Raw genomic sequence first — 12,548 nt, forward strand, 5'->3', positions numbered from 1 at the left:
GGAGCATGTGGCTATTTTAACTATTCAACATTTACCTGTGTCTAACTAGAAGAGGTCTCCAAAAGGCTGCATTTGAGCAGCTTGAAGGTTGAGAACCACCTGTAAACATTTGCGGAACAGTCTCTTTCTAGAAATTGAGACTCCTTAACAATCAACCTTGAAATTTATCATATATTATATTTCCAGTGTTATTTACAGATCTTCTTGTTTAGTACAATGAACCAGACATGCTGAAAAGCTAAGTTTTCCAGTCCCCTTTTATACGAAGTACAATTAAAAAGGCACATAATTATTCACCATAGGAGTTGTGCACCAGTCAATAACTTAAAGCTAAAAAGCTTCCCATCAGAGAGCTCTCTTCATGAGGCAGTATTGGGATCTCCTTTGAACTCATCATAGAATCATCTGTCCATTAATTCCTCTAGGAGAGCTGAAGGAACCCACTTTTCTGTTGTGTTCTGATCTTCACAAGATTCCCAAATCAACAGAAAACTCCTGGTGGGCTTCTCAGTCGCCTACTGGAGCAAGGAGGAGTCAAATAGGGCATGGTTGTGTCTGCTTTTCTTTTTCTCCTTTTTTTTTTTTTTTTTCCTTGAATGTCTAACTCTGGAGGACTCTTGAGAGCCAAGTCCTGTTCAAACTAATTTGCTTTCAGACAAATGCCTTGCAAGATCTGGCACACAGAGCAGTGGACAAGGGCAGCTCCTCAGCCCCAGCAGTCAATGGCGACCATGCTTTATCCAGTTTCTAATCATCCATTTTTGCCCCGAGCACCTTTGTACAACTAATCTGAGCCCAAAATTTGCATCCTTTGACATTTCCACTTCTAGGCAACGGCCAGTGTCTCTGCTGATGATTGGGCCATTCTAAGAAAAAAAAAAAAAAAAAAGAAATAAAAAAAATGTGAGAAGGAGCAATAGAAAAAGTGAAAAAAAAACTAGAAGAAGAATAGTGCTAGATCTGTAAATCCCTGGGAAATACTATAAAATGCCTGGAAAGGTTTGTATCTATCAAGTGGTAAAACTCTCTAGAAAGGGCTAGAAATTCCTAGGAGAAGCTAGATTATCCATGCAAAGTGCCAAAACAATTCCTTGATAAACTTAGGTTTAGTAATTGCTAGAAAATTCTTCAGAAATCACTAGAAAGTCTTGACAAAGCACTAGAGAATTCCTACAGACCCCAAGATATAGGAAATCCCAGAAACTGTAAGAACATCTTCGAAAGTCCTAAAATATATTTGAAAGCCCTAGGCACAAAAATTCCTAGACACAAAAATAATAATAATAAAAAAAAATAAAAGTATATTCCTGACAATCACTACAGAAACTGGGAATATTCCAAGAATAACTAAAACATGAGCTGTGGAAAATATGTCTGACTGTTTCTAGAAGGCATAAGGGATTCCTAGGATAGTCCTCTAAAGACCTCCTTGTTTTTCCTGAAATATCCTCTGGAGCAGCATTCCCCTCCAAGGTATTCCTGAGCTCTTCCATACCTGTGTGAAATCCCAGAACCTCTGTGCTGGCCTCAGGACATCCTCACACTTCCTCAGGGTGGGTGTCCTGCCCTTCCCGTCGTCCACCAGGCATTTGGAGTCGGGCAGGAAGGCGGTGGAGCCCAGCGGCCCCAGCTGCAGGACGCCCTCCGAGCTGTAGCGGACAAGCTGGGAAGGAAGGAAAAGGGAATTCTGTAACCACAGCCCCAGGGACCCCAGTGATGGGACACTGAGCCAACCTGCAGCTGCCTGCCCTACCTGCTTCTGGTGAGGAGTCCTTCGTCCTGCTGCCTGTTGGGACCTGCCCAGCCTGGCACACGCTGCTCAGGGGAAAAGCTTGGGAAACTTGTTCTACCAACACGGGGTGTCTTGACACAACAACCCCCCTTTTTCCACCGCTCTACTCCCCACCAGTCCCCACCCACTATTCCTCTGCAAAAGGGCGATCGAGAGAGCGAAGAAATCAATATGTAAATCATACCCACTCAGCAGGAGCTGATTTAACAAGGACACCGTGTCAATTTGCCATGCAGCTTGTTCCAAAGAGCTCTGTTAGAGGTTATTGATAGCAACAAGCTAATTAGTTTTTGTAAATAAATGTTACTGAAAAAATCCAACCATGCAGCCAGTATCCAAAAATACAAGAAGGAAAAAAACAAACCAGAAATCATTAGGGAAATAACAGCAAATTTGCTAGCATATGCTTTGGGCCTACATGATCAAGAATGACATTCTGATACTGCAAGTTTTTTGTTTTTTTTTTAACTCTTCTGCCATTTAATGATGTGGTAAATGCTGCTGCCTGCAAGTAGAGGCTTCAGGTGAGGGCCAGCTATTATTTTAGAAGGACTTTTAAATAAAAATAAACAAACAAACAACTCAGGCACAGTCGCTCACATTCATTTTTTTCCAGGAGTGTCGTTTTTTTAACCTTCCTTCTAATTTAAGTGATGATTTCACTGGTCTCTAGTCATTCCCAGTAAAATGGCCCTAAAGAAAAAAAAATCCCTACGTAGGAAGTGAGGTTAAAAAAAAAAAAGTGGTCTCTTGTCATCTCAGCATGGCAGAATATATTTTTTTTGCATAAATGTTGGACCAAGGGAAAGTATTTAAAGACAAAGAATATTTGTAGGTGGCTTTTGAGGATCAGGAAGAACTCTGACCACACAAAGGTGTGATGGACAAGAGCTGCTCTGCTCTCGTCTGCTGGGAAAGACACTGTTACACAGAAGCCTGTCAAAGCAGAAAGTACCATTTTTGTTTAGGCCTTAGTTTGTAATAGAGTTGGTGAATCTTCCTCTTCTGTCTCCAGCACTGAGCGTGGCAGCTGTGGGGCTGCCCCACACAGCCAGGGGCAGCTCGGGGCAGCAAACTGCTGTTTATACAGTGAAGAGACAAATGAAATATCATGGGCTTCATTTTCCTGAATCTGTGCCTTTTGCCAAGAGTTCCAGCAGTCACAGAAATGTAGGCATATGCTAAAATAAAATAAAATTCTAAAAAAACCACCCACAATTATCTCAGTTCAGACCTTATCATATGGTAAAGCTTTGGTACCTGCTTCTGCAAAACCAGACCAGAAATTAAGGGTCAAGAAACCACAATATGATTAATAACATCTCCCTTCGAAGACTTCATATCAAAGCTTCCTAGAGACAACATAAACTGTGAAAATTAAATTAACATTTAAATATGTAGACTAAAAAGCAGGAACTGGGATGCAGAGTCAATGAAACAGGGAAAAATACACCTGCTGTATTTAAATTTGCTCTTAAGTATCAGTTCCATAGGGAAAAAGAAATAACCTCTGAATTTGCATTAGAACTGTGGGCATGATATGACACAGCAAATCCATTCCTAGTGCCAGCCAGTCAGAATCAAATGACAAAGCCCCCTTTATTACAGAATATTGAATCCCATTCATTAAAAAAATAAAAGTCTAAGCAAGTCTTATGGGCTGAGAGCCTTAGGTATCCACACATGCCCATTGCAAGCTGCAGAACAGACACAGCTTTAGACATCACATCAGGGTGGATCTGTACTCAGTTTTCTCTTACTTGAGAAGTGCTGAAGGATCCACATAAACTATTCTGAAGCTGCATGCTTTATTAAATACTCCTGGATCTAATCCTGCTGCACTTATGATAACATGAGATAGTTTTCCCTTCGACATTCAGAAATCTGAGCAGAATGGGAAAAATGACAAAGGTTGTTTATGAGAGCCACCATATCTGATTAAAAAATAGTGAGTGGTGCTGCCTATGGAAGCTGGTTCTCCAGGAGCATCAATGCAATAAGTAGATACCAGCTTTTCACTGAAAGATTTGACTTCAGAAAATCCATTCCTGTTAATCTCCAGTCAAGTGAAAAAAAAACCCCAAAATCACAAAACAAGAACAGGTAATTGTACAAAAGGGTTACACAGGTGGGTCTAGTAGCTTTCCACACTATGTTTAACCTCTCTCTTACTTTACCTCTCAAAAAAAAAAAAAAGAAAATTAAGTGAACCTTCAGCCCTACAGGCTCAGGGAGGCTGTGAGCTGACAGACACAATGAGCTGTACAGGAAGCTAAAGTACCTGAAGTCTCCAGAATACTTATCGCTGCAAGACAAACACAAGTTACCAAACTCCCAGGTTCATTACAGAATCTCACATTTTGCTTCCTGCAAGTTGAGAAACTGCCTTTTCATCCACCCTGCTCTAGGCAATCAGACCTGCTACCCTGCCTGCAACTCTGGAAAGCCACAGCTCTACCAAGCAAAATATTAAATATCTGCCCTGAAGCGACAGTTTAAGTAAAGCCTTTCATCTCCTCTTATCCCACCCGTTTGCATAGCTGCAAGCTCCAGGAATCCAAACATAGAGATCTCCCTTCTTTCTGCTTGATCTCAATGCTGAGGGAGTTCTCCTTTTCACAGGGAAGAGAAGAGGGAGGAGAAGGAGGCTGTTCAAATCAGCAGGGCCTTTCTATCACAGGATGCCATTTTATTAACTTCTTTCACATACCATATAATCTGCTCCACATCACAGCATTCGAGAGACACTCTCAGACTGTGAATATTTCCACTGGGGCTATATTAGTGCTCTCAGATGGTTCAAAACCTGTGTGTCCTATAACTGTTCTAAAAAGCTTCCAGCAGAACACACTCCACTTTTGGGGAGTTCTATCCATCCCCACGTCCCCCATCTTTTAAAAATTTGCCTTACAGCAGAAGGGAATTGTGTAGTGCTACAGAACTAATGGACCTCACAAGAGATTGTACAGGACAGGCCACATGCAGAGGCAAAAAGCAGTTCAAGATCCCCAGAATATTCCTTTCTTCCTTTAGCCCAGGGCTGTTTCTCTCAGCAGTATTTGCAATTCTTTTTCCTGTGTTAGACCCAGACTTCAGATCCAATGAACACATAAAAAGGACACTACTTTTCTGTAAAGTGAGTTTTGAAATCAACTTAGACTGATGCAAAACCTTGTCTGGGTGTTCCTAACCATTTGCTTACCCTAACCTGGCTCAAGTCAAATTCATTAAGCTAAATTGACTCCAACTCAGGCTAAACACATTTCAGAGCATCTGTGTTGGGTTTGTTCAGCCTGGAGAAGTGAAGGCTCCAGGGATACCTTATAGCAGCCTTCCAGCACCTGAAGGGGCTACAGGAAAGCTGGGGAGGAACTTTTTTATAAGGGCATGTAGAGATAGGACAAGGTGTTAGGGTTTTAAATTGGAGGAGGGAAGATTTAGGTTAAAGATTAGAAGGAAATTCTCTAGTGTGAGGGTGGTGAGATAGTAGGACATGTTCCCCAGGGAAGCTGTGGAAGCCCCATCCCTGGAAGTGTCCAAGGGCAGGTTGGATGGGGCTCTGACCAACCTGGTCTGGTGGGAGGTGTCTCTGCCCATGCAGGGGGGCTGGAACCAGATGATCTTTAAGGTCCTTTCCAACCCAAACCAGACTATGATTCTATGGTAAAAGAGCTTGTCCCTTTGAATAAAGAAATTTAAAAGCTGATGTTATTGGAAAGATATGATCTTTCATGGTGAAAACTGGTGTTGAGAATACACATAGGGAGAGGCATTTTGTTCATGGAGCATTAACTGTGGTTCTGCTGTTCAGTGGCAATGCAGGACACCACCACACAGGGGTTGCAATAATACAAGGGGAACAGGAGGGTGAGAAGTAAAAAAGAACATTTTATCACAGATGAACACTAATCTTCTTCCTAACTCAGCTTTCTGAGCCTTGACTGATTTCTGGGGGTTTCAGTGGAGCCATGTGTATAGTAAAATCAGTGGCAATTTGCTTGTCAGAATTTAAGAGTCTGAGAAGCCAACAAGATGATAGCTGAGCAGCAAGAGGCTTTCACACCAGTAGAACACATCAAGCACCAGCCATTACCTGGTGGAAATGGATTCCATGTTTATGTTCTTTAATATTCAGTGGGCATGTACAACTAACCCAGATCTGAACTCAGTAGGGGTATTTTATGCTCTATGCTTGAAATGAAAAATGTCAGGAACTGAAAACTAAACATAACAGGGGACTGTGCTTACCCAGGCTGATTAGAAGATGGGCTTTAAAAATGTTTATTTAATATATTAAAATACTTGCTGTCAACACCTTTCATGCTATGTGCTTGAATATCCTTGATTAGGGTTTGTGCAGCTGTGGTTCTCATACAGAATTAATTTTGTAAATTGTGGTGAGATGACAGAAGTTTTCCAGCTGTGTAATCATTAATTAACTTGGTTGCATCTGAGTGGCTCCGACCCGTGCCTGGCTGTGAAAAACTCTACTTAGATAAAACATCACCTCTACATTCTGCTTGGTGTTTCTTACATAATTATTTGTTTTCCTTTCCCCCCACCCCTTTTTTTTTTAATAAGAAAAAAAAGAGAAATGGAAGGTGCTGCAGGATGATTTGGTAGATTAACTTTTTGCCTTTCCCATTCTTTTATAATTCTCACACAGGGTGATGGTCTCGATTTTAACAGTTTGGAATGAATGACTTTCTGTGTGTTTATACAGAGTAAGTAACAAAAGGGCTCTAGCTTGTGACTATAACGTGAGGTCTAAAAACAACTTTTGAGGCTTTTTCAGAAAATCCACAAAGATGGGATTCTGAAAGCCTGTAGCTGAAATCAGCCAGAAAAGATTTAACTGGTCACTGCCCAACTTCAACTTTTTGGGTAGTAAATACTTTGGTATTGTTATTTGCACCTGAGCAGAGCTACCCAGTGTCTAGTCACAATTCAAAAGGCATCAGCTACTTGGCAACATATTTACATCTTACTTAAAGGAAAATGACCTGTTCCTTAATGGAAAAAAATTGTTCAGAGCTGGGTGCTGGGACTTGAGCTACTTTATGCCCTTAAATTTACCCAAGTTAGTCAGGAGAAGCTGGGCACATCATTTGCTTTCAAATAAAATCACAGTGACTTACACCCTCATCTGTTTTCTTCTTCTGGAAGTCAAAGCACATTCTATGAAACAGGAGTCATAGAGGCAAAAAAGTAGGTTAAGGACTTAAATTGCAAAATAAATTACAGCCAGAACCATTTATTTCATTATTCTTCTCAATGCTGGCATGATGATAGGAGATTAGATATTGCAAAGGGACTTTCTGGAAGGACTTAAATGTGCAACTTTCTGGTCAGAATTAGAATGGAGCAAGAGACTGAACTCTGAGTGCCTTGACATCTCTAACTAGACTCTTCTTGAAAAGCTCATTTACATCTAATTAAGCAACACTGTTTTGTTACCTTACTCAAACGCTGTTCCTTCCAGCCCTACTAGGAAAGTGTCAGTCAAACATTCCATAATGATTCTGCCAAAAAAAAAGGAATGACTGTCTGTCTCACTTCATCAGCTTGCAATTAAACACAATAGGCAATATTTATATCTTGCAGCTCTTGTTATGCCTCCAGTGATGTACGAGCCAGGACTCCAAATCCATATATGTATGACTGAACATCAGATAATTGTTAATTCTGTGATGAGGTCAGAGTTAATTTATGCATGAGAATGTTCATTAATGTAGTTTTGATTCAGATGGTACTTCAAAAGAAACTAGAATTATATTTTGGGGGAAGGTCAAGGCCTGGCTTCAAATAATATCCAACTTGTATTTAAAAAACAAGTAACATCACTATAACCATGGGAAAAAAAAAGAAATGTTAATTTTGAAATCTTCAGACATCTGAAAGAAGAAAATAATAATACACCCAGGGACTGACAAAAAATAATCTCCTCTTTTAGAAAAGTATTAACTTAAAATACATTCTTAATTCCCTTTGAAGTTGATGTTAAATATGTGGTTAACTTCTTGCCTGCTCAGGGAATCACAGCAGCAGCTTCCTAAATTATTTCTGCACAGGAGCCTTTCAGACCACTGATCAGCCACTTTAAAGAGGTGCTATTCCTAGAATTATTCAAGTCAGAATGAGAAGAACTTCTCACTCACACAAACTGTCTCAATTCACTGGAGGATCTCTCTGTTATGAAAATAAATTATCATTATTCTTTTGTTTTCCTAACTGGCCTCTTCAATTTATAGATTCACATGCACCTTGAAAAGGGCACCCAGGAAGACTGGAGTAAAGCCAGATGTTTTCCTTTGCGACTCAGAAATACACTGCTAAACTCAACTCAAATGCACCAAATCACCATTTTGTGGCTTCTAAAAATTCTGTTAAAATTCTCATTAAATATGGGATTTTAAGGATTTACCTGAGAGGACATTCCATGGCATGGGTAAAGGATTGCTTTGTCATCCTCTTCAGCTCCCTGGTCTAAGCAGTAGCCGCTGGCTTTGCTGTTACGCACCTGTAACCGGATCAGAAAAAAAAACAACAACACCAACAAAACCAGCTGTATTAGAAATGAATTAATTAGAAATGAAGTCCCATCTAGCTAAATGTTAGCTGCACTACAGCTGTTGAAACTAATATGTAAAACTGTTCTCTGAGCAACACATGCTTCTTCTCCAGATATGAGCAGGTGCCAGTAGTGAGTTTGCTCCAGGAAAAGACATTAGTTGGACAACCTGCTGTCTTACAGACTTTGGGTCAGACTTACATTTTCAGCAGTTTCTCAAGGATCAAAAGCCCATAAAACTCATTCTTAGAAACCCAGGCCAAATTTTGCACCAAATTACCCTTGTGTAAATACATTTTTTGACCCGATACGTTGGGAATGTGACTTCAACAAAGAGCAGAGGAACTACCCAGGACTGCTGCTGGATGTGACACCCTTTCATTTGCTCCTGTTGCTTGTATAAAAACAAACAAACAAAAAGAAAAAAAATAGATTGGAATTGAGAGTATAGTCTATGGTTATGTAAAGAAGTGATGTAAAGCACATCATTGTGCAAAGATACAGCAACGGTCAGCCATGTTGGAAGGCTCTGAATATATTCAGAGTGTGGGTGCAGAGATCAAATCAAGTAAAAAAATTAATCTGCCTCCCTAGACAAGAAGAATTTACAAGTCTGTAAAACTGGGCTGGAGCTCTTGTGAAATTTCAGGCCTTTTTGTCTCTCCAGGCTAACAGTATTGCACAGATATTTTGAACGCTGAAAACATTTTACAGGTACCTCAAAAAGAAAGTTATTTAGACTGACATTTAGAAACAGTCAACAGTTCAGTTTTGGTTTAAACTGCGAAGTATTTGTCTGGCCACCCCACACTATAGAAAGAGCTTCTGCAGGACATGCTGGAAAAATTAGTAAATAATCCTTTATATTATAGTTTATGAGCATCACAGGGAATTTAATCAGATAAGAGTGCTCATCAACAGTTAAATTTCAGGAAGATGATTTTATGACTCAGGTGCTATAAAGGCTAAGGAAGATGAAGACAGCTTTATGACATGGCTTTAAAAACCTGTGAGTTGAGTCACTAGGAAATGTATTTTTACTACTGTTTCAATCTGTTTCACATCTACTCAATACATTTATTTTCCTTTAAACTCCCTTAAATCCAGACATCTTCTCCTCCAGGAGAATAACCAGAAGAGAAAGTATTTAATAACCAACTTGATGTCATTTAGGGTGAAGGCTCTGTTTTTTTCATTGTGGGCATGTGACACTGAAAGGGAATGATACCAGTTTATCCTAACGAAATAGCTTTTGTGGCTCCATTTTATTATAAATCTTAATGAGTTAGATACTTGCATCACTTCCTGTTTGACTCAAGACCCTTCTATGTGACCACTCAACAGAGACAAACTTCTTTTTAGAGCCCAGCTTGGTAACCATCTGGTGCAATTGACACCAGATTGGCAGGACTGCCAATGTTCTTTGCAGTTAACAGCCTTCTCAGAGCTGACAGTTACTAATAGCTCCTGTTGAATTGACTAAATGTCTTCCCTCAGTTACTGCCAGGGATAGTTATATTAGGATGCAAAGTGATATTATGCAATAAAACTTGACTTTGTATCAATATTTGAAGTGCCTGACTTCTTTTTATATGAAGTCAATCAAATGGAACAGAAAGGAAGAATGTCCATTTAGTTGTCTTGTGTGAAAATATATTGCCTTTGGATTTAGTTGTAGTCCAGGCAGACAATTAGAACAGAATCTTAACAACATTTTGCAGCAGGAGAGCTCCTAGAACTTCACCCCAGTTCACCATCATAAGTGGCTGCAGTCCCTGTATCACAGGCAGGAGATACAGGCTTGGAGAGTTGGCATGTGTGGCTTCTTTCATATTGGGGTCAGGCATATGTGGTCAAGCATCTACATGTTTCTGTCACACTTGGATCCGGCATTTTCTTGGGGTTAAGCAACCTGACCACTCAGCTGTCTCCAGGTAGTTGTTCCAAGGTTTAACTCAATACTGGTACACAAATAAAAATACTGAATCTGAGGACAAAGCAGCAAAAGTGTTTTCCCTCTAATGACTTTTGCATTATGAGATAGAAACATGCCAAGTGGTGGCCTCATCTTATCATCTGGACAAGGATATGTGGCTTTTTATCCTGAAAAAGGAGGTCAGCAAAAGTGCATGACCAATGTGAAAGTAATCCTTCAAATAGGTTGGCAAAACCCAAAAAAGGGGTGGTTCTTTACCTAAAAACAATTCAGCAAGCTCAACTGCTCTCATTGACTGTAACTATTTTAGCTCTCCTGACTGCCCCTGCTTCACTGATGACATCTGTGGTGTCCTACTGGGGAACAGGATTACCTCAAATTTATGTTCTCAGAGCTGCTCTAATTTGAAAGGAAAGTCAAGGAGGCTGCATATCATTGTCTGTGGGAATGATTTCATCTGCTCCATTCCAACGAGAGGGACAGCGCTTCTCAAAGCCACACTTCTTAGTGTTGCTTATAAGTAGGGGAGGACATTCTGTTGCTGCTGCCACACTGACTTGAAATTGCTCTGTACACCCTGATACCCTCCACGGAGATGAAAGAGGGCTCTAATGCAGCTGTGCTGCATTTTCAAAGACATACACTACCTCTCCATAAGTGACTGTGTTATTATAAACCCTCATTTCAGGATAGACGTTCTCCAAGTACCACTTAAAACTCCGGCACTGCAGTCGCTGCCGTAGAGCGATTCGTTCTGAGACGTCTCCAAAGTCAACTCCAGGGTTCTACAAAGCAGCAAAAGAATAAACAAATCTCACTGCCTTGACTTTATAGTTATTACTTTACAGAAACCAAATTGGAGTTAATTTTGTATATCAAGCTGTACTTCCCTCTCTTCTTTCCCTTTTGTGAACAGCTCATCAAACAGCTGCTGTCGAGAGTAGACAATAAATATTAATGCAAGTCAGTAGAAAAAGAAAGATAATGAACAAGCAAAAACTAAACATAAATCAAAACAATAAGAATACAATAACAACATTGTTACTTACAGCAATTCTAAATGTTTGCAATCAAACCTGAACTCCTTTGCTTTCAGATTCGTTAGGAACTTGGGCAGTAATTCTGATCTAAGACATGGCAGCTTGATCATGGTTTACTTTAGTACCAGCCTTGGGTATTCACTAATTAAATGAGATCAGAATAGACCTTTTAAAACTTCATAGCAGAGCTGCTCAAAAAGTCATTAAGCCCCATTAAACCATCACATAGACCAGGATTCAGTTTTTACTGGAACTGGCACTTGTTTGTAGACTTGAGCCATAAAATGCAATTAAACTCAAAACCTTTATCATAATTCTACTTCAGAATTTTGAATACAAATTCTGTGAAAAAAACAATCTGGAAGAGTCAAATCAATATGACATGCCAGGTCCTGAGTTAGTGTCTGTTAATTTAAACCATTATAAATCATCACAGTTCAACATTAAGACAGAAAGAGTTACCTCATCTAAAAATATTTTCTGACACTGTATATATCAAATGGACTGAAAATGGGGAATCTCTCTTAAGTGCCTTCTACATTTCCTCCAGAAAGATTTCTGCACATTTTACAGATTCTGTCTAGTGCAGGGTTACAAGACAGCACCAAATCTTAGCTCAGGGTTTATTTGAATCCCCAAGAGATGCCTAGTTTTCAGAAGAGAATACAGGAGTGATATTGAACAGGTTTTTTCTATTTGCCACATGAAGAGTTTGCTGTGCTCACTGCTGCTTGCTGATGCAGGCTTTGTCATGAGCTCTCCAGGCAGCATCCATCCAAAGGATTGCTAATTTGCATACTACTTCAGGCTACATGGAAGGAAAACAATTCTTGGAGGCACTCAGAACAATAAGTCCTTCAATATAAGATTCCTTTATCACCAGAATTGTCAGGGAATAGATCATAAGCAGGGGCATATCAAATATTTGGTTAAATGAAACAAAACTGTGCTGACCTGCTGCTGAAGGTTATAATAAGATTATCTTGCATCCAAAGATCATCTGTTAATCAAGAGACACATTATGCACAGATACCTCAATAACTGGGAAGGAAACAAGTTGAGAAGAAGGTGGTGAGAGTTATGAAAGGGTTAATTTGGATGGGTTTTGATATGGGACAAAACAAGAATGAGGTGTTCACAGAATTTAGGATGTGAACATATTCCTTTTAACCAGGTAGTAAGGTTTCTAGTTCTCCTGCAGAAGGTTTT

The 12,548-nt window shown here is 39.8% G+C and overlaps 1 protein-coding gene across 1 annotated transcript in view; it reads right to left on the minus strand.

The window, feature by feature from the left end:
* Positions 1-584: 584 nt before the first annotated feature.
* The window catches only part of GALNT9 (polypeptide N-acetylgalactosaminyltransferase 9), a gene marked incomplete at its 5' end in the record, with an annotated part of 132,203 nt that continues 120,239 nt past the window's right edge, over positions 585-12,548 (minus strand). Inside the window, 4 exons of the mRNA XM_009997691.1 lie at positions 585-866; positions 1,496-1,663; positions 8,217-8,312; positions 10,947-11,084. Of these exons, the coding sequence (XP_009995993.1) occupies positions 720-866; positions 1,496-1,663; positions 8,217-8,312; positions 10,947-11,084 (549 nt within the window). The remainder of the gene's footprint in view (positions 867-1,495; positions 1,664-8,216; positions 8,313-10,946; positions 11,085-12,548) is intronic.

The sequence above is a fragment of the Chaetura pelagica genome, unplaced genomic scaffold (genome assembly GCF_000747805.2).
Source record: "Chaetura pelagica isolate M959 unplaced genomic scaffold, ChaPel_1.0 scaffold45, whole genome shotgun sequence".
In the NCBI taxonomy this organism is placed as follows: domain Eukaryota; kingdom Metazoa; phylum Chordata; class Aves; order Apodiformes; family Apodidae; genus Chaetura; species Chaetura pelagica.